This window comes from Helicoverpa armigera, chromosome 7 (genome assembly GCF_030705265.1).
Source record: "Helicoverpa armigera isolate CAAS_96S chromosome 7, ASM3070526v1, whole genome shotgun sequence".
Lineage (NCBI taxonomy): Eukaryota > Metazoa > Arthropoda > Insecta > Lepidoptera > Noctuidae > Helicoverpa > Helicoverpa armigera.
Genome location: NC_087126.1, coordinates 1,395,978 through 1,422,643, shown reverse-complemented (window position 1 = coordinate 1,422,643; position 26,666 = coordinate 1,395,978). Strand labels below are relative to the sequence as shown.

General features: G+C 34.4%; 2 protein-coding genes across 2 annotated transcripts; both read left to right on the top strand.

The window, feature by feature from the left end:
* Nucleotides 1-7,664: 7,664 nt before the first annotated feature.
* Nucleotides 7,665-13,268, top strand: LOC110376094 (uncharacterized). The gene is made up of 5 exons (XM_064035403.1): nt 7,665-7,884; nt 11,992-12,177; nt 12,436-12,593; nt 12,861-12,950; nt 13,158-13,268. The coding sequence occupies exons 2-5, from the start codon at nt 12,012-12,014 to the stop codon at nt 13,239-13,241; spliced, it is 498 nt and encodes a 165-aa protein (XP_063891473.1). The 5' UTR covers nt 7,665-7,884; nt 11,992-12,011; the 3' UTR covers nt 13,242-13,268.
* A 10,630-nt stretch (nt 13,269-23,898) lies between these two features.
* Nucleotides 23,899-25,081, top strand: LOC110376097 (cuticle protein 64). Its single transcript, XM_021334450.3, has 3 exons — nt 23,899-23,964; nt 24,452-24,518; nt 24,703-25,081. The coding sequence occupies exons 1-3, from the start codon at nt 23,947-23,949 to the stop codon at nt 24,996-24,998; spliced, it is 381 nt and encodes a 126-aa protein (XP_021190125.2). The 5' UTR covers nt 23,899-23,946; the 3' UTR covers nt 24,999-25,081.
* The last annotated feature ends 1,585 nt before the right edge of the window (nt 25,082-26,666 follow it).

Here is a 26,666-nt window from a genome sequence, read left to right as displayed (position 1 = left end):
GAATTTTACTCTACAGTCGATAAGGCAGGACTCGATGTTAATTTTTATTTCCAATAATTATCTTTAGCCGTTTTCTCTAATATTGTCAATTTTTTGTATACCTACTAAAGAGAATTTTAATTCTACAAAACAAATAATAGTTTTAAAACAAACTAAAAAGCAGAAAATAAATAATAGTTTAAAAAAACTAAAAAACACGCTTTTTATAGAAAAACGAAGTAAAAAATAGAAAATAAATTTAAATGAATTTAAATTAAGAAAACAGTGTTAAAAATTTCAATGAATATAAATTAATAATAGTGTGAATACAAAAAAAAATATTTAAAAAAAGCGTGGGGTGCTTTTTAAGATATTATCGAAATGAAAATCACTCCTACTCATATCTGTCAATAAAATATTTATAACTATTGACACCATGCACCCCACGCTTTTTTTAAATATTTTTTTTGTATTCACACTATTATTAATTAATATTCATTGAAATTTTTAACACTGTTTTCTTAATTTAAATTCATTTAAATTTATTTTCTATTTTTTACTTCGTTTTTCTATAAAAAGCGTGTTTTTTAGTTTTTTTAAACTATTATTTATTTTCTGCTTTTTTGTATACCTACTAAAGAGAATTTTAATTCTACAAAACAAATAATAGTTTTAAAACAAACTAAAAAGCAGAAAATAAATAATAGTTTAAAAAAACTAAAAAACACGCTTTTTATAGAAAAACGAAGTAAAAAATAGAAAATAAATTTAAATGAATTTAAATTAAGAAAACAGTGTTAAAAATTTCAATGAATATAAATTAATAATAGTGTGAATACAAAAAAAAATATTTAAAAAAAGCGTGGGGTGCTTTTTAAGATATTATCGAAATGAAAATCACTCCTACTCATATCTGTCAATAAAATATTTATAACTATTGACACCATGCACCCCACGCTTTTTTTAAATATTTTTTTTGTATTCACACTATTATTAATTAATATTCATTGAAATTTTTAACACTGTTTTCTTAATTTAAATTCATTTAAATTTATTTTCTATTTTTTAGTTCGTTTTTCTATAAAAAGCGTATTTTTTAGTTTTTTTAAACTATTATTTATTGTATTTCGTTTTTCGAAAGAAAAATATCCACATACCCAGAGTATTGTTAAATCTTTTATAGACACAACATAAAAGTTAATATAAATGACAAAAACATAAACATAGTACATATATACCTAATAATAATAAGGTCATGCTAAAAGACTATCAATTTAAATACTTATCTATTGTCCACGTTTCAATGTAATTTTAATGCAAAAAATATATATAAAATGTCGCATGACCCGTGTATATAACATTAAATTGTGAATAGATACGGCGACGAAGTTACTGAAAACAATTGTATTTTTCTTTGAAATATGACAATTGGTACGAGCATGTCATTTTGATGCCCACACGTTCTGATTTTTAAATGTCAATCATATTTGTGTGTTTTAATTTCTATTATATTTATGATTCACACATGACATTGCACAACGGCGCAGAAAGAGGCGCTTTTTTGCCTAAAAAACTATAGATCTAAGTGTGCTGTAAAAATTAAAAATTCGCTTTTCTAAGCAAATATCATATTCAATTTTTACAGCTCCAAGTTTCATATATTTTCTACCGTAAAACTGAATTAACTACTACTACAGCTTACTACTGTGAATAGGACGGAAAACTCCTGTATTATGTTACTAAAGCTTCATGAAGGTGATTGAATATATTAATTTATATATTATTTATTACACCTAAGTAGTTTACACTAAAAAGTAGATGCAAAGAAAAGTTTGTAGTTTTCTTGTTCAAAAGCTTGTCAGTTCACAACTTCCAATTCATTTATTTCTTTACAGTTGCGGTTCTTATTCCAAAGTGTCAAACCATAACACTAGTTTCTCCAAAAACACCGTCACAAACAAACAAACCCATTATATCCTTAGTTACGTAACAAACTTACAAACTTAACATTTGGTCACCAATTCGCGTCACCAAATAAGCTCGTCATATTTGTGTTGGTCATTTGTGGTACCTTGTGGTACCTTATATAGGAGGGTACCTTTTTGAGCCACACCACTAATTTCTCTTACAATAATTATGCCTAGTTTTGGTATGTATTTGTTTGTTTTCTAGTTGACAGAGTTTATTTAAATGTTATGTTTGTATTACGTATGGAAGGTAAATAAATCTACGTCATACAGTTGTTAAGGTTATTTTTACTACAGTGGAATTCTGAAAAATAGCAGACATCTAAATTGAGAACCTCATCTTATACTTTAACTATATTTTTTTTCAAATAGCCCTTTCGAAACGTCAGGCTAGTTGCATAAAACGATTTCTATACGATGTAATACTTGAATCCTTTTGAAAAAATAAAACCTTTTTTATTTTCGTCGTGCCAGTAAACAGTAGGTTTAAAAGATTTCAATCTTTCAAATTTTCAGTAAAATACGAAAAGCAAAAAAATACAGTTATACTCTGATCTCACCACGCTATCAAAGACCGTTATTTATCAATCTAATTTCCCTAAAAAAGTGATTTTCTGCGACCCAGTGGTAGAAAACAATAATAAATTACCGAAAAAGGGTATCGCTGCCCATTGTCGGTAGTCCAATCAGTGAATGACTGCATAGTGATACTGTTTTGGTTATTTTAACGGTTTCTGCAACCAAGTTTTGTAGGGTAAACCGGTCAGGTGTGTGCTTAGGAAATATTGCATTATTTACAAATCCTAAAACAATGTTAGTTGGTTTTAGGTCACGGAATAAGTATATATATCTAAGTCTATGTGAGTTTAGTTTTAAACAACAAAAAAAACTCATTTTGAAATAAAATTACCTAGATATGAATTTAAGAAATACACGAACGTTACTAGTAGCAGTAAATGTAAATGTGACACAGATAAAGTGATGTTTGAGCAGTGCTTAAAATTGAGTGGCTTTCCAGTGATTGGCCGTAAGAGTTTCAGTACATGATAAAAAGCGCGTAATTCTAACTTGATACTTTTATTTATCCTGTGCTTAATTCATGATTCCCTTTAAGAAATTATCTAATTACACACTGAACTACACCATCTACTAAGACTGCAATAGTTTAAAGAGGTCTGTCATGCCCAGACCTCCTTATTACGAAACTTCTCTCTCCCAAAGGAGTATGACTTGAGCTGAGCTGCTGCGAACGCTGAAATTTTCACTATGAATTATACATACAGCCTTTGAGCTCTGGTTAGTTTACAAATACTGTACAAATAGAGTTTTCAGTGAGTTCGTGTTGGACATTTTAATTTTTGAAGGTTAGGAGTTTTCGTTTTGGTTTGATTCTAGGTATTTCTGCTAGCGACTTAGTTTAGGACCCATTTAGTATTTAGAATTACATTTACTGATCTGTTTGTTCTTGTTTTTTACACGCGGCATGGAAAAGATTTTTTTATTTTATTTTTGGACTACGGTGAATTAAGTCGTTTATACAACTTGTAGCTTTTACGTGAAGTGCGTAGCTAAAGCTTTCCTCACATTTTCGTACTTCCGGCGCAATAAACGTTCTTGCCATCACAAATGCAAATTTTAACATTCAATAACCATATAAACAAAGTAATTCTAAAATTGCATCTAGAGGAGATGCAATTTCAAACTTTATCTACCATCACAACATTTTCCACAATAATTCAACCAACAAAAATATGAGAGCAGATAATTCGTGACTTCGCCCTATTATTGTCGCCGATTCACCGTTTTACATTAGTATTAATAGGCCATTGACCTCTCGCTCATGCCCACAATCGGGCTCTTTACCCCAATCTCTTCCTTTTTCGAAAATGCGTGGTCGATGTTTGCGAATCCGATTTAGCGAATCGAATAACCGAGTTTGGATTGGAAACGATTAGATCGGATCGACTACACTATCGGTTTGCGTTATCCCAGATTTAGTTTCGTGTTTTTGTGAATCGAATTTAAAATTTAATAATTGGTTATTTTGAATAGAGGGCGAAATTAAACGATTATTTAAGTGTAGAAGATAGCCCATTTATTGAAGAATTCTTTAAGCTACAACATTTAGATGCCTACCTACTCTTTTTTGAAAAGAATATTCTATAGAGTTTTATGCCAGTTCTTGTCCTTAAAACCCATTCTCTGGAACCATGCAACTATCTATTGAAAAAAAACCTTTTACTTTGACTTTTTATCAGATTGTACAAAGCATTTTCCTGGGTACGTGGGTGAAACCGCTGACGAAAGTTAGTAACTAAGTAAATAAATTAAAGGCTAGTCATTCTTTTATACTTATTCAGACCTCATTTTTAACACCTGTTTGCTAGCCTAGTTATAGGCTTAAAAACCTTTCCAATCATGGTAGGTCGTGACAGTTCAGCCTAGGTCATCGGCCTGCCATTGTAGACTGAAAACCTATCAAATATACCAATAACTATTTTCAACTTGTAATGTAGGTAAACTTTCCATGTCAATCGATTTAGTTAAGTATTTGTCCTTTAGGTTTTTAGGGTTCATTTTTAAATATTTGGTGTTAGGTGATGTGGGAGGTAATGTGTTAATTTTGTATCGAGGTGTTTTTCTTTTTCCAGATATTGTTAATAAAGCGAAATAAGAAACATAAATAGATATTTTTTAATAGATCTAAAACTGTTATGAAAATTATTCGCAAAATTAAAAATAAAATGCATCCTATTTAAAACGACTCGAAAAGTTATATATTATGCAAAAAAATAACTTAAAACCAAATAAAAAAATACAAAATGAGATTTAGTTGAATAGATCGATACTAGCAGTGCCCTCTATTGATATTTTTTAGAAACCTAGCTCACAAAATCAATGACTCACGCCCAATCGATTCAGCTGCAAGCAGTCCACACATTTCTTGACAGATGGCAGTTTGTTACATTTCTTAAACTAAAAAGCCATAAGTACTATAGTACTTTCATAAATATGATTTGATAAGCGGTACATAATTGTGTAGTACAAAGCTCTTTAAATTTTGACTACAACGTAGGCTAGCAGAAAAGCCCAACTAAAAACAAAAAACAGGTAAATGAAAACTGTCATCAATGAAGTTCTGAAATCAATTATGACACGACCAGATACAGCAGTCAGTTTCAAATTGATTATTTTCTGTTGAATAAACAATTTTAAAACAAAATAAAATCCATTTTTTTAACAAAACGTTATATTCATGTTAGGCTTTTGACGTGCATTGCTGCAAACTGGGTCAAATCTAGCAAAATCCGGATAAAACTCGATTCTATCGAGATAAAACTACAAATTGCATGCGATTGTTTTTCTAAAATAATTGAAAAGCTGACAGAAAAAAATAATTTCATTACCACTGGCTGTGATATTGTTAAAACAGTAGCATAAATTTTTTATTAGAATCTTTTTTTCATTAAAATTCAAGATAGATTTTCATAAGCAACACTGAAGTATGTAGTTTACAAGAATTTACACACAAACTATGCTATGTAGTCAACCAGTAGTAAATTGTTTTATATGCCTATGCTGATGAGATTGAAGAAGAACATTTTTATAATAAAACTATGAAAACGCAATGGTCCTTGTCATAACACCTACATAGGCACCGTCCGCCTTCAATTCCATCTTGATCGCTTCTGCCATTACAAAGCGTTCCTGAAGATTCTTCTACAGTATCGAAGTAAAACAAACACCCCCAAACTATTGATAATCAGCTCAAAAAAAGCCCCAAGTGGAATCGCGACACACCCACGGGAGCTATAACCATATAATTATTAAAATCGATTCGAAATTATCGACATGCATACTACGACCAACATATCTTGAGCCTTGGGCATACCATTGTTTAGTGGCTGGCTGATTTGGGCCTCGTGGTTCGGGGGTCAGGGTAGCTGGTCGGTGGATAATTTGAGGCCAAGGGGGTGGGGTGGTGTGGGCTGTCTATGCATTATGTAGCGGCAATCAATGGTAGGTGTTGGTGATTGTTCGCCCCGATGAGTGACGACTAGGCTCATGTGGCGTGGAGTCGGTTTTGGCGATTGGAAAAATGTCTGCTTCAAAATCGATGAATATATTTTATTTAAATTGCTAATGTAAGGGTCGAATCATTTTCATTGACTATTGAATAGGTATTAAAGAATTCATTAACTTTTATACTTATATGGATCACCTTTTTGTACGTAACCGCAAATTCAATTGAATGTGTTGATAAGAAAATTCAGAAAGGCATTTAAAAATGTTACAGTATAGCTCAGCTAAATTCTATAACTAACATTATCCCTGAATACTCAAAACATTCTTAGTTGTCAACAACATAGAACAAGACCTCATGGGCTCTGAAGGCAAAATAAAAACGACTAACGATGCATACATCTGCATGTAAACCCTTTACAAATGTTGTCAGCAATATACCGCCCACTGCAGAACACATTTTCATCAGGCGCCAATGTTATTTCATTAACAACCTTTCCACACATTAAATATTCAATCGCCTGTTTATTCATAATCAGCAAAATAAATGAACACAATACATTAATAAATTAACTTACTTTATGTATTATATTCAGTTCCTACCACAAACAACAATATCGGTTTTATAAATATTTAAGTCGCGCTTATTTCGATTTGTGATTATTAACATTTAAGTTGCATTATTCTGACATAATACCGTGTTATTGATATTATGTATTTAATTATTTGAAACTAAATTACTACAGAAAAACGATTGAATGAATTTTAGTTTATATTATAATTCATTTTTTATTTAATTCTAGCCGTTTTCCAGAGGTTTCACCCACGTCCCGTCCGAACTACTGCCCGTAATGGGATAAATATAGCCTATGTTACTCGGGAAGAGTGTAGCTTTCCAACAATGAAAGAATTTTCAAATCGGTTTGGTTGTTTCGGACAACAAACAAAAAAATAATATTAGGGTAGGTAGATTATAAATAAGCATCACCTAATGTTTTCACTGGCCATATAAAGTCTTAAAATAAGTCTGCTCTGTGTCAGTAACCTTAGTCCAAATGTTCGACTCTACAGCTTTCCATAGCTGAAAGGTAAAAGGGGTTCGATGCGAGCGCCAGTAATTTCTATGTAAGCATTGTTACAGTCCTGAAACTGAGCACGGTACGTGTTTTGATACTTGACACACATAGTGTTGGCTATTAAAGTGCGATTAGTTGGTTAGCTACTGATCAAATAAAATTATTTTCAATCATTCTACAATAGCCGCTTTGAGACTTTGGCCAGAGGGAAATACGTCCTTTAAAATGATTAAAAAACCTACTTATCTTCTTCAGGGATCTTGTTAAAAAAATATTAGTATAGGTTCAGCCATTTTAGCGTGAAAGCAAAACAAACAATACCTTATTTTCTTTTATAATCAATAAAGACTTCTTTTTTCGAAATTATAGAAAGAAATAGTTAATTATAGTCAATCAAAACCAAACTATAGCTTTTCTTTTTAAGATATACTCATACAGTCTTTTATTTATCAATAAAATAAGGTATACATAGTAAAAAAATATATTAAAAAATTGCACCTAATTATTTTCTAATCACAAGTATCAAAACTATTCAGTCGCACTACATAACGTATGGAAAAAGTGTAGTAGTTAGAATAAAATTTGTATTAATCGCGTCTGATAGTAGTGTCGACGATGCGGCGGCGATCGCACGGGTCGCCCGTTCGACTCCCGGTTGAGGCTAACACATAAATAGGTTATCTAGCAATTACGATGGTCGTTGTTAGTTTAAGTGTACACGTGAAAAGGAAATAACATAAAAAAATCAATTAACGTTAGTTTTAGTGTTGAACTTACATATTTGTGGAATTTTAACTACAAGATAATAAGTTTTCAGTTTCACTTTCTTTACTTAATAGGTAAGTATTTTGTTTGAAACTAGTTTCCGCTAGCGAAGGTACCCGCATCCCGTGGGAACTATTTCGCGCATCGGAACAAGGAGTAGCCTAGAAAGAATAGAGATTATAGGTATGCGTTCAAACAAACTTTTCAACTTTATTTGTTATACCTAATTATTTCCTTAAAGACATTATCAAAACATTCTGTTTACGTACTTTTTTTTTAACGAAAAAATCAAGTTAACTGTGAGTGTGGTTTTTCGTAGAAACTGAACAGAAAAGCTTTTAAACTATTACAAACTTCTGGGGGCTAAATATTTTAAAAGTGCCTAGTTATTCTCGAGTGTAGCCGGGTTCATGTGTAAGGAAAAACTGCAAATATTTCTACCTACTTTATATTATAAATATGAAAGTTTGTAAGAATGTGTTAGGTAGCCCATTAAACTAAGATAGTTTTGCGCATCTCTTTATAATTATCATCAGCCTTTTAATACCACTGTTAGGCACAGTATTACACAGAAAAGGATTGAGTATTACTCACCACGCTTAATTTCTCAATGCGGGTTGGTGATTTCAGGTTTTTTTATAGTCCAGGTTTCTTATATATCATTATGTGTTCCTATCGGTGTCCAAGATATACTTAGAACTAGGTCGCATTTGGGTACATACTTGAGAAGTCGGTGCTCTATCGACTAGGCCACCATTACTTACAGCTCTTTTTATCCGGGTGCGTAAAATAGGCTCCAGGGAAATTACGGGAAAAAACTAGTTTATAAATGTATAAAGTTTATAAATATATGTGTATATAAGCAAAGAACCTTAGCGCCACGTGTGACGTGACATTATATTAATATTGTGAGTAAATAAATCGATTTCCTAGGAAAACATGATGTTATAATGATGACTTTGGAAAGGTTATCGTTGAAGATCTCCACGTGAATATTACGTTCTTCGGTTTGACTATGATCCTGATGTGTCTATTTCATACACTAACACAATGAGAAGTAGCCTTTGAACTGTCTATCGAATGTCACTTATTTAAATATCCTTTATAATGTTTACTTAAGACACACAAGTAAATCTGTCACATCAAAATTGTTAAACCGATGTAAATGGCATTTTATACACATAATCTGAACTGTAGACTTACAGTCCTTGCTTGTCCTTGCCAGTCCTTACTCAGGCACTAGAGTCCAGTAAAATAATTTATCCGGGTGCGGGAAGAATTTCTTAGGGGCGGCGCAGACGGAACGACGGAAACAATTAGTACCTAACAATTTAGGACTGTACAAGATGATAAGATAATACAGCTCACACTCCAAGAGAAACCCTTCCGAATTAAAAACAAATAAAAAACAAAACACAAGTGGCCACCGCCAAATATCCTGCTCATTTTTTTAATGCAAGCAAACGTAACGAGGCCATACAGCCTTTTATGCCTGGAGCCAACAAACGGGCGGGATATAATCAGGAAATATTGCTAGCAATCCATCGCGTTTCCCCTATCCCAGTCGCAATCGGGGTAAATAGCAACACCGAGCCCACGGTGTTACCAGATTGAAAAATTGCTAAGCATCCGTTCAACGTCCGCCATATTGATTTATTTTGCTTTTTTTCACTTAACGGATGAGTTGAGATAAATGTGTTTATTTTTGGTTTCCGATGTTGGTAGACTTTTGTGTTTCTTAGTGTTCTTGTGCATGTAATTAAATCAGACTTTAAATGCACTTTAAATGTACAAGTTTATTTTTTGATAGGCATTTAGTTTCTAGCTGGTTACATTGACATTTATTTACAACTTTTTTAAGCAAAAGAAAGTTTTGGGTCCATTAAAAAAGGTTTAATATACCTTGTACCTTAGTTGTACCTTAGAATATTTTTAAATTGATAATTAAACCAGAATTCTTTTACTATTTTTACACTAAGTTTATTTATTTTAACACAAATAATATTTTTGCAAAAAAGGACAGTCATCGTGACCTGTGTCACAATAAATCAATAGTACTAATTGAAAAAATACTGCCTTCCCCAGTTTTCAATGTCAAATGATGCATATTGCATTATTGTGAGAAAGCAACAGCCGTTGCAACGTATTGCAAATTAATACTGGGCAGTTCTGACTACCCAGTATGATTGGCTCGGCTGGTGGAGATACATTTTAGCTTAGTTGTAATGAAGTTTATTAAAATGTGCTTGCCTAGATGTTAAAGTGTGCTCGTGTACAAGTAAGTTATTCAAACTCGTGTGTTCTTTAAAAGTATACGTTATGGCGAAATTCCATCAATACGAACAAAAAAAAAACAGTATACGTCACTCGGCGCGGTTGCAATTTATCTATAAACAATTTTACACAAGCTTTTTCTATGCAAAATTATACAGCTACAAAAACTGTGCTATAAAAAATGTGTACAACTGTCGTTCACAAAAATTCATAACATTTTTCATTCACACTGAATTCTCTCATAATTTTCACAGCGCCGATCGGAATGCAAATGCAAAAGATATTCAAATATTTGGTGACGAATTAATTCCTATTAAGCGCACTTTTCAACAATATTGGACCCTTCCCATCCAGTGCTCGTTATAAAATAATAATAAATCTTCAAAATTACATTTGCTTAGTCACAATCACGACTGGGAATGAGTTCAATCCAAAAACAAACGGTTTACGAGGAACTAATGAGAGCGCATTTAATTCACGGCTTCAAATCGGATTAGTATTTCGACCTCAGACAATGTATGGAAATATTGAGAAAAGTTTCACTGCAAACAATTTGATAAATAAATCTACGAGAAAAATTAGAGGAATATTTTAGCTTCGAATATCCCCGATGAGAATATGTATCCAGGGAGGCTATAGGTTATTTATTAAAGAGGTGTGTGAAGTAGTTTCCACGGTATGCGAGTGAAACCGTTGACAGAAGCTTTATACAAATATGTTGCCCAATGTTAAATTGCAAGTAAAAATACTACGAAACAAACTTTCTTTTTCAACTTCGTAGCCGCTCGTAGCAACCAGCTACGCCGTAGCAAACAGTTGACCTTTTGGGCTCACCTACATAGCGCCAATGTTTCTATAAGTAGCCTTTTAAATGATAAATGACCAGCTTTTATCACGCTAGACAGTGTGGCATTTCTCAAAAACCCCCCTGAAACGCAAGGGGGGTCTAATTTGATTACAGCTAGGTTAATGGAATCGATTTATGGCAATGAGGTTAGGCCTTTGGCTGTCTTTGTTTAGTTGCTTGAAAAGGTCGTTGGACTAAGTATTGGTTTGGACTAGATGTAACACAAAGAACCATTAAACGATAAGCAGAGGTGTACCGGATCATAAGAAATTCACATGAATTTTAAATAAGTATGAGAATAAGACAGGTCTTGAAGAAAACCACCTAATTTTTTCATTATTATGGTAAAGCTTCAGTAACAGATATAAAATAAATAACACATTATTTTTACAAACAACGATAAAACTTTAACCTAGCATTATTTTGAACTCTATATAAACGCACAAAAAGATCATATTTACTTAACACTTACAATTCAAACGATATTTCGCGCGTATTCTTTACGGCTCTTCAATAGATTTGATTGACCTCAATGCCTTACTAACCTCAATCGCTATTGGCAGAATCATTCAGGTATAATTAATTGCACGAGCTATTTCATGATGTTTTTTAAACAAAGATAAAACAACAATAGTAAAGAGACTTGTAATACTGAATCTTTTATTGTTGAAAAACCTAAATCGTTCAGTCTTAGGTGGAAATCATACTGCCACGCGTCAATTTTTATTTTCTTCCTTCCTTTCAAACGTTAACTGTAAGTATTTTAGTTATTTTATAGACTTTGACAATGCTTGGTAGTAATATCTACAGACGACAGCAGGTCAACCTACCTGAATCTGTAAAATTTTACCAATCGAACCTTCCACTGTTGTGATAAGGTTGAAAATCTATTGAAGAAATTTAACAGATTGGGGTAAGTTGATGTATAATACATCTCAATACATGATTCTATCTTTGGCAATACGAAACAAATAAAAGAGAATAGGGCAAAGTTTGCAGGAAGACCTAAAAAGTCCAACACCACCTTACAACAATTCAAATGCCAATTTCAACTTTACAGCCTAAACATTAAAGTTCAAAATGGGTTGCGGATCCTCAAGCACAGCTGTCCCGGTCACCGAGGAGACGTCTAACGGAGCTGCCAAGACTGCTTCTAATGGCGCTGGAGTGAAGAACCATCATCATGATGACCCTGACGATCTGCCCACTGTGGTGCTGCCTGAGACGCCGGTTATACCGAAACCACGTAAGTTTTAATAAAAAGTATTTATTTGTCCGTGTTTCAGACAAAATCGACTGAATATTTTAATTACTGAATATTTTAATAGATTTGAGGAAACTTGCCAGGTTTATTGTATGAGAATAATAGATAGGCTAGTTTTATACATCCATAAGCGGGAAGGAGTTCCTTCGGGCAGCAGATGAAACCGCGGAAGGGGCACCATGAATTAAAAAATATTTATTTAAACTTTAATTTTAACTGACCAACTATCACAATTTCCAGCCGTGGCCTTCGAAATACCTCTAGAAGAGTTTGACGCAGCCAAGAGACCGTCCACCCCTCCCCCTCACCTGCAGAGGCTGCTGCAGCCAGTGCAGCCGGAGATCAGCCTGCCTGACATCGAGGAGAAGTTAGCTGAAGCTGAGCAGAGGAGACTGTCTGTAAGTAGCCTTGAAATAAGTCGAACCAGGGTGTCTCCCAAATACATACTTTTGATAATTTGAGCTGAATCATTCGCAATGTGAGACATAGGACACGCTTTTAAGAGAATTATCCAGTAAAATTTTAACATGACACCATTTTTACAAACAAAACGTAGAAATCACTAATAGAAGACAGGAATTCCAGTTTCAGAATTCCGAGTGCATTTTTGCCGATATCTATACATTTACATATTTTTTGATATCCTTAAATTGAATACGTTGCAGATACTGCAAGCGAGAGCGGCGTCTGCGCAGAAGAGGACGCAGAAGATTATGAAGAACGTACAAGAAATGGACATACTTGACTCCGAGCATGTGAGTACCTATGGCAAATATTGTTAACTAAAAACTGTTCATATCAGTCCAGGAATTCCTGAAATTCGCATGTGCAATTACACCAAGCCTTCAGTTTTATAATATTAGCGTAGATTCTCGTGAGAACTTTCTCATTTACAGTCCGAAGTTAGGATAAGTTATGGTTCATTAATAACAACTGATGTGGCACTCTTTTTCTATTTTCAGGAACATACTGAGCCCACGAAACACGTGACGAATAGTCTGACGATCCCTCCAGAGCCTGGGGTGTGTGAAGACAAAAATATTTGATAAGTTACTGTCGATACATAAGTTAAATAAAGCTGTGGATTAATCAATATTAAACCATTTACTTTAGGCCGAATAATGAAAACTTACATATTTAAAGTTCAATTACTTATATTTGACTGTCTGTCGATTTTGATTTTTCATTAGTAAAATGATGATGAAGGAAGTCGATTACAAATCAGGAAGGGTGCTGTTTTTTAGAAATAATTAATTAATGCTAACGCATAAAAATGAGAAAGATGTAATAGTTTAAACATTGCGCAATTTTCCGATACAATTTGCTAGAGTCACTTTCATTTCATGATAACTCGAAATTAAAATTAAGTTACTTGTAATTTAGTCCTTAAATAGCTTAAGTAACTGTTTAATCGAATCATAAAAATCGTATATAAAAAAAGAAAATTTAATAAAGCCTACAAATCAAATCGCTTTCAATAGGTACCTTTCGATAATATTGAATTGTAATAAAGAATATTCATAGACATTTTAGCGAATAACTAGACATAACGGTATCATATTTTATACGAGCAATTTCATCCAAATTGGCTTTAAAAAGTGCATAAAAATCCTTTGGCAATATAATTTTAAAGGCGCTACTTATTGAGGTTACTGACCATTTGAAGATAGATTTTACTGAATTCAATCTGTTTTCAATTCTATTTAGTTTTGAACTAGCTTTTAACAGCTGTTTCAGCCGCGTCCAGTGAGAATACTTCGTTCTCTTAGTTTACGCATATGTTACGTAAAGACAGAAGCTAGAGCTACATAAAATGTATATTGTTATAAAGACACAGAAATATATCTCAATATGTGTAAAGTTCATGCTGCTATTATAAGTAAGTTAATCAATGCATATTATAATATTTAAATCTAAGTAATATTGATAGTCAGTGGTTTGTGCAATATGTTTCATAACATTTACGTGATACTTTGTGATTTTCAATAAAAAAAACTTTTATTATTATTTTGTAGCTTTCAATTTATAATCCTGATCATCCAACTTATTTGTATGTAGTAACTTTTAATTTAATATCTTAAAAATAACTCAATAAAATTAAGTTAAGCCTATTTCTACTCCTTACTCAAGTAAACAATTGGATACTTGTATAAAATAAACCACTTAGACACTTGAATATTATTTGCACTTATTGCAGAAAAGTGCTGCAAAAATTAGTTGACCATAACATAGCATTTACCTCATGTATTAAATAACCTTAAAGAAATACATTGGGCACATATAGGGCTGCCATCCGTCCGGGTTTCCCCGGATTTGTCCTCGTTTGGAGGGGCCGTCCGGGCGGGGTTTCAAGAAGTGTCCGTGGAAAACCCGGACATTTTTCATAGGGCCATCTTAACCTATGGTGCCTGGGTATGCGAATTACCCGGGCGCCTAATAATGCAGAAGTCGAAGTGTGCCAAAACTCCAAAATTTTCGCGCTCGCTTCGCTCGCGGCTTCTTTTCTTAACACATTATTTTTTACATTTAGCTACTTTAATATCCCAATATTCAAAATATTTTGCGCTCGCTTCGCTTGCGGCTTCTTCACTTTGCGATTTTTTTTATTATACAAGTTTAGGTGCTTTAGTGACCCAAAACTCAAAAATTCTCTCGCGCGACTTCAGTTTACAGTTATTTGTATTTTTTTTCAACATTTTTTTGTCTAACCTATCAAGAAGGTAACTCATAGTTTCCATATGAGCTTTCTTAATTATGACCTTCGAAATACATTAAGTCACAATTTTTCAATACTAGGTACTACATGAGCTAGAGACGGCCCTGACTTTTCATGTAAGGAAGGACCTCATTGAATTTAAGTAATATGGTAATATTAAAAATTAGGTCTTGTCTTGTTAAACAAAAAAAATCGGACTCGTCCGGGGAAAAAATGCGATTTACGCCAAATGTCCGGGTTTTTTTAAATATTTGTCCGGGTTTGGCGAAATTCGAAATGGCAGCCCTAGGCACAGAACACCCTTAAAAATCTCTCATCACACTACAAACCCAACAAACACATAATTTCTTCATCCGTCCATCACACAGTACAATGATAAATCTGTTAGCACGTGCTGTCAGGCTGCTACATAATTAGTTCCGTCTAACGAGTTAATTGCTCCACCACCGGGAGAGTTACTTGAGCTACGTCATATCTTATGCGACGGTAAGTTTGCCCCGGTGAGGGTGTGGCTCTATTGAGAGATTTTAGCTTTAACTTTATGAAATATGAGTCAAATTCTTGTCTTCACACTACTCAGCCTCAACGTTAGTTGACACACAAACAATCACATAATTTCTTCATTCGTCCATCACATAGTACAATGCAAGAATGTTTGCAAACCACTGCGTTGAAGATGCTGGTAGGTAAAACTCCATGTAAAAGACTGGTAATCAGCTGGGAAAAAGCAACTTAGTTGGGAAAAGGGCTAAGCAGATGATGTCGTAGTAAGTGCATTAAAAAACTATTCTTAATCTTAGTTTAGATCTTTTGAAACAAAAATAACCAAAACTCATTAGTTTAGCAACGTTCATTGAAACCGCGTCCTAAAGGTGAGATTATATCATGAAGTCGGCTATAATAAGTCAACAGGTCTAAAATTATGACCTGAAAGTTACTCTATCTGTCTGTCGCGGTTTCACGCAAAAACTACTGAACGGATTTAAATGTTTGGTACGCAAATAGGACAGAATCTGAGAAATGAAATAGGTTATCTTTTTTGGTGGAGCCGTTGGAAACAAGTCTAATCCAATAAGTGAAATTGGTATTAAAACGTGAGTGACGTAGTTTAACAACCCAATAAGATACCCATTTTTAACCATAACTGAAATACTAAAACCCAATGCAGGGTCAATTTTATGGAACTGCTGAAAAAAAGACATATATTATGTTAATCTTTTCACTTATGATTGTATATTACGATTATTCCCTTCGATTTTAACAAATCCTGATCATCAGAATTTTGCAGACATCATCACAGTTCCAACTGTGAACTTCCCACGATTTCAAATAGAATATATTTCATGGAGACTCGTTTTAAAAGCATTTTTATTTGCGTTTCCTCGGTAATCATGTGAAATGGGGCGATAAAGCGATTGTTGTGGAAACTACGTGGTTCCGTAGCGAATTAATAGTTAAGTTGGATCGTGCTCCTCTGAAATGAGATGCATTTGGGATAAATAAAGTAGTGGGATAGATAATAAAATGTACCTATAGTCTGTTATATTGTAGAAATTTGACAAAAAAATAAATCATCCAACTAAACCGTTGACCGATAGTTGGTTGATATTGAAAGTAATTGTGACTCCCATCAAACTTTTCTTTGATACATTCCGGATATACCCGATCCTTATGGTTTGCATATTACCGATCGTCTCCATACATATTAAGTTTACAGTGAGATCCCGAAATCTCATACTATAATTGTTCAATTACATAAAAAAATGCCTATATTTCAGAAGAGTAAAATAAAATATCAACGTTTTAGTACTTTAAATTAAACACCCAATGGTGTTGTAGGTAATCAATCAGTGTATACTGTTTAATAAAATCCAACGATATTCACCACCCACAAAAGCTTATTAAAAACTTTACACTTTGCACAATTTTGTTTCTTCACCTCGCAAACACAATAAAAATAAAAACTGCATCACTCTTTGTCCCGTAAGTAGCTCATAAGCTCATAAGGCTACTAATTACATCACGTGTCCATTACAACGACACTGGAGATAAACTAATGCTCCATGGTGGCTGATCTCATCACTGCATTATGGCGATCTCGACGAGTTTATCCTTTTATGGAAAAATGGACGCTCATTTTTGGTTAAGTATATTAGTAGCCGTGTTGGTGATCGGTAAAAAATTAAATGGTGGTTCCGTTCTCTTTTTTGAAAATAATGATGGTTTGGGTGGGGTTAATGTGGAATTTCTACGGTGTTATGGATTTCTTGTATTGAGATAAAGTTAGAAGAGTAAAATACCTACAATTATAACTTCAGATTTATGCATTAAAATACATAAAATTTAAAGTATAAACCCATTAATTGATCCTTTGTTTTCCAGTTTAAAGTCAATATAAATGTAGATATTAAAACAGCCGCGGGGAACCACTAGTTTCAAATAACAATATGTAGTGTAATACAAAAAGGGGTCTTCCAAATTGTAATTAATGAAACTTATACCATTTGTTTACCAAAACATAAATAATGGTGGATGTGCCTATCATATTAGATTTACTGGTCACAATTTTTATCATATTAAAATACGTAAGTAGGTGTATATAGAAAATATCGTGTTCAATAAGAACATATTTTGGTGACGTCATGATTTCAAAATAAAAGAACATGATGCATTTCTCAGTTCAGATTGTTTCACGTTGTATCCAAAATAGCTCTCACGAAACTATGCATACCGATTTTCCGGAGTTGTTTTCACACTTTTGAGTGCAAGCGAGGCGAGTAACAGAAAAAAACAATTGAAAAGAGAAAATGTGTGAGAAAACAAAACAAAAACAGTTGCTGCCAGGAATCATTTGCAAAAACAAAGGGAAGGAGCAAAAACTGAATGTTTGTAAAGCGAGGGATCCGGCTGCAACCGGTTATGACACAAAATACATAGGTACAGAAGTCAATCTCATGTATGTACTTCACTTTTCATGCCTAAACTCGGCGGTCGCGCTAGGGTTGTCAACTGTTTTATGCGCATAAAACTAACGTGGTAGTGGTACCTACTCGTATCTAATTATTTGATGTATTGTTGAGAATAAAACAGGAAAAATGAAATATAAACCAATAATAATAAAAAATTTAATGTGGCATACAAGAGGTTAATAAACACTTTCAACGGAAATTCGTTTCAACGAGATACCGAACTTTTTCAGAAACCGCAATTTATAATTTTGTTATTCATACATATATACTTACCCTACTCTTTACTTGTGAAAAAAATATATTTGTATGTAATGGGTTGGTACAGTCCCTGATCTAAGCTTGCTTCTACCTACAGAAACCTTGATGTGCGAGTTTTATTTCGTCTACCTTACAACATAGTCTCGCCATGATCACAAAAATTCTACTAGCAATAATCTTTGAGGGTAGGTAGGCAGGTTCGCCTGGGTCGACACTAGCAAAACTTATTACGGCATTGGGCCAGAGGCCGCCGCCGGGGCGCTTACCTACCCACCTTACTGTACCTACCTACTGCGTTTATTAAATGAACCATCGAAATATGAGAAAATAAGTAGGTACATACTATAGGTAATACGGCAGGCTAAAAAAACGACAATTCACTGTTTATTGTTGTATAAAAACAACCGTCCACTGAACAATTATAATACGAATTTTGTTGCTCCATTATTACTTTTTCTTTTGTTATTAAAATTAAAAATATTACAGTCAAATTACAGTTAGGTTGGTATCACAACGTGTGCACATTTATCTACCTTGTGTGTGACGCGCTTATCTCAAGAAAGCGGCAGCCGCGCTCGCACTGTTTTGAGTTGTTTTGAGACAGCGCGTCTGTGAACACGCACACATAGACACCTATGTTTGCGTGACTCGAACGCGCTTTGTATGTAGATTGACTTCTGTACCTATGTATTTTGTGGTTATGACCAGAATTTAATGGATATTGCATTTTGGAAAAAGTCTAGTTTGATCCGATTATTTGGTAAGCTGTTCATTTTTGGTTGTGAATGTTTGAAACTTTGTTCGAATGAAGATGTTCAGATGTTTTTGGTGAAATTGTTTGAGCTCTTTGTTCTAAGTGTTCTGATTCAATTATTAAATTATTACATTTACTTTGTTTGAAGAATTAATTTTTTTATTTTTACGTACCTATTTTTTTTTTTTCTTTTATTTGATTAGGTACGACACACCTCGTATAAGGAAGTGCATAAGGGTAATACATAAGGAAGTACATAAAGGGTAATACATAAGGACGTACATAAGGGTAATACATAAGCAAGTACATAAGGGTAATACATAAGGAAGTACATAGAGGGGGTACATAAGAGGAGTATATAAGGTGAGTACATAAGGAAGTATATCAGGAAGTACATAAGGGGAGTACATGAGGAATTTTATAGATAAGGAAATATAAAAGGAAGTACATAAAAGGGAGTACAGTATGTTTCAGATTAGAACTAGATGAGAATATGGAAAAGATCTGACAAACTTCTGACTAACCCTAACTTTAAAATGTTTACTTTTTATTGGTGTAAACATTTTCATTTCATAATGTATAATGTTAAAACAAATTATACATAAATATAGTTACAGCCTTTTTATCGTCCCACTGCTGGGCACAGGCCTCCTCTCACATGGAGAAGGATTGAGCATTAAGCACCACGCTTGCTCAATGCGGGTTGGTGATTTCAGACTTTATAGTCCAGGTTTCCTCAAGATGTTTTTCTTCACCTTTTTATCAGCCGTTGGTGTCTAAGTATACTTAGAAAGTACATACAAACTTAGAAAAGTTGCATTGGTACTTGCCTGACCCTGGAATCGAACCCACACCCTCATACTCGAAAGGTTGGTTCTTTACCCACTAGGCTACCACGACTTTTTATACATATTTACACATAAATATAGCATTAAACAAAATACAACCGTTAAACGACAAAATATTTTCCGAACACTCAGCATAAACAAACCGAATGCAGTTTAAAATTCCAACCGAATCCAGTTACGTACGGTTATGACCAGTTATAACCGGATACACCCGGATATTTTAACGCCAATGCTATGTTAATCTGGTTAGTGGTCGAGCAATTATTGTTTGATATTTGCTATTCGTCACTGAAGTTGCTATCTGTTTTATTGGTTTTTATAACATTTTTGTATTAAAATACTGAAAATTGACAAAATATTGGATTTTGATAAATAATGTTGAAAATGCACTTTGGTTTTGAACGATGAATCATTGGACAATTGTTTGTACACATTTTTTTTTTGGTTCGGTGATCAAATAAAGCGTTTAGCTGGGTAAAAAAATAAACTGTCCAAGTACCGAAAACTACCGTATTTAAAAAGATTCTGAGTATTTATTTGTTATCTACAAAACAATATGCCTATTAAAGAAAGGTTTCAAAAAGAACTTTCACATTTAAAAAACGCATATTGAAAAGCCCTTTACCCATCCAGTTATATTATTTTCAAATAATCATATCCCATACACTTAATGAAAAAAAGAAGCCTTGCAAGTATTTTCGGGGAAAAACACATCCACTAAATGCACAAAGTAGTAACAAATACCGAGGTTATTAAACAAAGAATCGTATGTAAATGAATGACTTTAAACGCCAGCACGAAAATTAATTGTTCAACAATTATCTAATTACGTTACTTCTGACATACTAAAATATTTCGCGAACTTCGAATAACTTTCATGCTTCGGCGGTTATATTCGTGTTTTCCAACTGCACTGGGTTTTTACACAGTGTCTATAACTTGGTAGGTATTGGCAGTGTCAATTACACAGTTTTTATGTGTTTTGTTAATGTTGAAACTTGGAACGTATTACAAGTGTGTAATAAAGGAGTAATCGATTCGATATTGTGATGTAGAATTGTTATGTAAGATTGAATGTATTATGGGTTTGTACATTGGACAAAAATAATAAGTATCATGGCTGATATAGGTGTCGAATGTCACCATGTTTGGCAGTTCTTACGGGTTAGTTGGAAGTAAGTCTAACAACCAGTCTTACGTAGGGATACTGCCGGGTAACTGAGTTGGGAGGTGAGATAGGCAGTCGCTCCCTGTAAAGCACTGGTACTCAGCTGCATCCAACAAGACTGGAAGCCAACCCCAACAAAATAAGGTTTTCCTAAAAAAATATCGAAAAATATTAATTTATTCCTTTATTTAGGTAACCAGAACTCATAGAAAAAGCAACATTTACAGACACAATAAAACATTTTGGTTAACTTTATTTGTTTATCGCAGTTTTAGCCAAAACTACAGCAGCTATTTAAATGAAATCTCCCAGATAGTCTAGTCTAGCTAGAGCCTGCAAAAGGGCATTGGCTTTTTTTTATCCAGATGCGGGAAGTTGTTCCTACAGGACGCGGGTGAAACCGCGGCAAATAACTAGTACTCTTAAGTAAACAAGCAAAAGGTGTGAACAACAAACTGATTGATTTATTAACTCGCAACCTCTAAGTGCACGCGATATAGTTATAATTGTTTAAACATATAAGTGAGGTATGCGCTTGTTTCCAATTGTTGAAGGAAATAATAAACTGCAGTTTAATAGTAGGTTATTATTGTTGTATGCAAATCTTACCTAATAGATACGTAATTAATTATTTTTTACTAACAATAACTTTATAATGTGTGTTATAAGTACTACATAATATTATATGGACTGTGTCTGAAATAAATGAATTTATTATTTTTAATTTTCTAGTACCAATTACCTATAAGGAGCTAATAAAATGCAGAACGACTTAGGTATATGCAAAATCTATGGACATTACGATGTACGAAAACACAATTCACGATCAATGACGGTGAAAGCGATATATAAAACACCAGCCGTTTTCCCGCGGTTTCACCCGCGTCCTGTGGGAGCTACTGCCCCACCGGGATAAAATATAGCCTGTGTTACTCGCAGATAATATAGCTTTCTAATGGTGAAAGAATATTTAAAATCGGTCCAGTAGTTTTTGAATTTATCCATTACAACCAAACAAACCAACAAACAAAGTTTTCCTCTTTATAATATTAGTATAGACATAACAATACGTACCGATTGAGCCAAAAACCATCTCCTTTCTTGGAAGTCGACTGGAAAGATTAAAATGATGTCTTTAAAAATTGGAATCTGTACTAATATTACAAATAGGAAACATTTGTTTGTTTCTACACTAAAGGCTCTGAAAATACTGAACCTATTTGAAAATTCTTTCCCTGTTGTAAAGCTACACCCTTAACGAGTAACATAGGCATATATTGTATCCCGGTACGGGCTGTAGTTCCCGGGGAATGAGGGTGGCACCGATGGAAAAGTATAATTTGTATATCATGCAACGCCAATGTATTTAACAAACGCCTGCTTAAATTAAATCCTCCTTAATAACAAAGGAAAGCCGCTTAGCTATGCATTTGAAGTGCAACAATAAACTTTCAGTATCAGACATAGGAACTCGTTAACAGCCATCCGACCAGTTCCCAGATAACTAACTCTGGCAGCTCGCCAGACAACTGTTACTTAGCTGAGGGTTACTACTATGTACCATTGTACATCCTAAGTAATGTACATTGATTCGTTAAAGAACCATTTCAGTAATAATGATGGCGTCCAAGCCGACAGTCGGCTAAGGCAGCTGTTCTCGAAAGAGATCAGCCAGCTGCGCAGGACATATCATAGTGCATAATTATTTGCGCAGACACAGGTGCACTCTCTATTCCTTCACTCTTATAGTCCGATGGGACTTCAATCTGACCAGGCGCAGAACCGACCTTTACAAGCTCTCTGATGCATGGATGTATTAATCACATTCAGGCTACTTTATAAAACTTTCTAAAACCCACAAAGCGATTTCGATCCGACTCGGCAATCGAACCCAATTTTACGTGCACAGCAGTCCTAACTTATCTAATACAATACTGTATAACATTATCAAAATATTTTTTCTATTCCACCCGCCGTATTATTTTATAAAAGGTCAGCGAATCAATTCATCATCTAACCTAATCTATAAATAGCAATTTGTACGTCAAAGTGATGAAGTGGTCCCTTTGTGTGAACCGGATTGAACCAGAACAAATGTTTGAGCTGCCTACAGGTATTTGCTCAGTCCAATGCAAGCGGTTTGTGTAATGCTCCTTACGATACATGAACGCCTGGTATCTTTGCTCCGTGTGAAATGTTTGGTATTTGTTTTCTGTTAGGGAAAAGCTATTTGTTTTGCTTGCGTTTGGAAAATAGAGGGAAAATATAAAATAGGTACTTACTTTTAAAAATACTGCTTTGTCCAGCTGTAGAATTTAAATAATAAAACTGTATGTGTATGAATCAACACCATTGTCACTCACTCACTACCTACTAGCTACTACCCAGTTTTTGAATGGTATCTAGTGGTTTAGAGTACCCGCATACTACAGATTAAACAGTCGACCAGAGACTAGAGAATTTCTTACTGGCAATAAAGGATTTAAAGTGTACCAACCAGATTTATTTTCATACCTACCTACCTGATGTTTAGAAGTATTAACCGTAGACACAAAATACATAGGTCGTAGATGCGTTTTTGTCAATCGCATGGGAAAAGTGAAATGATAATGACCTTTTTATGGGAAATCATCGAATGACTGCTCCCGCTGTGGGTTAGCAGCGTGAAGGAGTCTCAGACTCTTACTGACTAAAACCCATCATGTTCCTTCGTAGGCCTTTTATGTACCAGGGACGCGGTACCTCTTTCGAACAATCCCGCAGCCCCGGCAAATGACAATGACTTAAGGTAAGTATCTTATACCTGAAAACAACTCTCTATTCTTCACCTACCTTCAAAGATCCCTTTCAAGACGGATAAAGGCTAATATATTCACCGTTCCCAATCCTGCAAGGATGCTCAATGCAAATGTCTGACGAAACGCAAGTGCGTGCACAGACAGGCGGTATCCGGCCGTATTTCAGTGGTACCTGCTGGTTGGTATAAAACGGCTGGTTACTGCAATGTCGACAACACTTCGTCTGAAGTAACAGCCACGATGAACACCTACATAGCTGTAAGTTGTTGTTTTGTTTTTCGTTTATTTGTGTGTGTGTGTTTCTTATCTTTATTCATTTGTTTTGTCTTCATTTTATCTTGCACCATTTGTCAGATAGATAATAATCATACTTTTTTGGGATTCCTCTTTCTGTATTATGAAGCTGAAGAGTTAATGTACTTGCTTGTTTGAACGTGCAAATCTCAAGAACAACTCATTAAAGATTTCAAACCATGTCAAAATCAGCATCACTTTATAATAAGGTCCCCTGGATCATTTCAAGGGTATCAAAGGAAATATCGAATTATCCTATTGTTGAAACAAATTAAGTCAAGCGATTGGATATTGCTTTTTAATGTTGATTCATTAATCATTAAAGTGTGTAATGATGAACACAAACTCATTGAACTATACTACTTTTTATGCACCTTGTAATATCGTATTTACGTTAGAATTGATTAAAGAGAACATAATGAAATTAATCAATGTGTTTTTATGTCAACAGTTGGCTTGCCTTTTGGCCGTCGCTCATGGCAGCGCCATTGGCGGTTTGGGCGGGTTGGGAGGATACGGTAAGAGAATTCATCATCATCATCTATACTATCACTACAGTTATGATTCTCCCACACATCTGTCTAGCTGACTACCAGTCTGTGTGTATGATAAAGCTATATAAAAGTTTCCCCTGTCTTGGCACGTGTGATTCACCGTGATCTCTGTATTTTCTCCATTCTACAACTGCATACATCTTTCCAGGTCTAGGATATGGCTACGGAGCACCCATCTTGGCAGCACCCGCGATTTCAACCGCGAACCTAGTGAAAGCCGCTCCCATCCCCGTCATCAGAACCGCTGCTATTGCCCCCGTTGTCACCGCCCCCGTCCTCCGTACAGTTAGTGTTGCTGCCCCCATTAGCGTAGGCTACGGGCTTGGAGGCCTAGGCCTTGGTGGTTATGGACTTGGCGGTGGTTGGGGAGGTCTTGGCGGTCTTGGTGGATGGGGCGGTCTCGGGTGGGGCGGATGGGGCGTCGGAGGCAAGCACATCGGCTAAACCTCAGACGAAGTTAATCTTTGTCTTTAAAACTTAACTCTTCTTCAATTGGCTTTGCACAGTAATAAAGCATTCACTCTTTATGTCGTTGTTTTATTCATTTGTTTTGTGTGCAATTAAAAAAGTGGCAAAGCTGTTATTTTAATTGCTATCATGAACAGGCGTTTTATTTAAATGGTTTTATGACTTAGCTTCCATAAACATAAGTTATTTGAATTGCCATTGTCATCAGTAGCCTATTAAATATTTGAGTGCTTGGCTTGAGCTTTTTTAAAGGCCCAGCCTTTACTGGACTGCTGCTTTGTTATGACTTCTGCTAATGCTTTACTAATCTACTTTTACTGCTAGTATCGTCACATCGGTATAAATCTAGGCATATTAATATTAACCGTTTGTTCTTGTGTTCATTTGAACGTGTTCAACCACGAATAAGGAACTACTGGTCTAAATTGTAAAAATCTATAGGATTCTTTTTATCCAGATGCCTGATATAGTTTAAACGAGACTAGTTCTAGTGTCTAAAACTACCTAAGATCGAACAGAACTATCAAGGAAACGTACAATCAAACAATAAACTACTAAGTTCAAAGACTTTAACAATATTGCATTTCCCTCTATAACTTCTAATTCTACTTCAAATTGATTGCTAATTTAACTTGAAAATCATTGTTAATTCCACTACATAATGCCTCCAGTGTTTGAGAGGCAAACTATTAAAGTCTAGAAATGAAACTTGGCCGCGTGGCGGAAATTTGTCGGGAACTAAATATACTAATGGTTGGGTTAAGTGCGTTGCAGAAATTATGGCTTTAGAATAAAGGGTAGGAAAATTGTATTGCATTTTGTAAGTTTAAAATGTTTTGTAAGTTTAATATTGTAGCGTCAGAAACAATGCAGTACACATCTTTCTTATCCGGGTTCGGGATGTAGATAATTCTCTTGGGAAATGGGTAAAACAGCGGTCTAGTAATATATGCATATAAAGTACTTGTTATACTATTTGTAACTCAAGAATTTCAGAAGTTATTTGACTGTCAATTAATATGAAAGTAGCTTAGAAGCGGGAGACGAACGCAGGATACTCTTTAGACTAGACATCCTCCTTGTACTAGACAAAGGTCCCTAGTGTACATCATGTTACATCTGCCCCCAAAACTTACAACACCAAAAAACCCTGGTTTCACACTAGAAAAAAGTGTAACACTCAGGTTGTTGATAACCACAGTGAGTAAGAACGCGTGCGTCCGAGTGTCGCGACTCACTCGATAATGCAGTTATGCTCGTCTGAGTGTCGGCGCACGACGAGTACAACGCGCAGAAGGGTCAGAAGGCAGGAAATATGTCATAAATTAACAAAGGGCTGGGGTTTTGAATATAGGAAAAATATCACAATTAAACAAGCTACAATATGATAGCACAAATAAAACAGCATGACTGATAGACCCTATTTTTTTTTTATTGTCAAGACAAAGTAAAGCTACTAATACTCTAAAAGTTTCTATCTGTGTCCTTCGGAGTAAAAAGTACCTATACTTCTCGAATGAATTTACAAGGACCATAAGATAGCTATTCTCAATTTTATAAAAATAGGTACATGGTACATAGGTAATGTGATAAAACTCAGTTCAGATTTAGCCACACTTCACCAACAAGAAACCTCTTACTACA

Coding starts and splice junctions, on each gene's coding strand:
- LOC110376097 (XM_021334450.3), top strand. Junction 24,519..24,702: donor GGGCGGGTTGGGAGGATACG/GTAAGAGAATTC, acceptor ACATCTTTCCAG/GTCTAGGATATGGCTACGGA.
- LOC110376094 (XM_064035403.1), top strand. CDS start 12,012: ATGGGTTGCGGATCCTCAAGCACAGCTGTCCCGGTCACCGAGGAGACG. Junction 12,178..12,435: donor GCCGGTTATACCGAAACCAC/GTAAGTTTTAAT, acceptor CACAATTTCCAG/CCGTGGCCTTCGAAATACCT. Junction 12,594..12,860: donor CTGAGCAGAGGAGACTGTCT/GTAAGTAGCCTT, acceptor AATACGTTGCAG/ATACTGCAAGCGAGAGCGGC.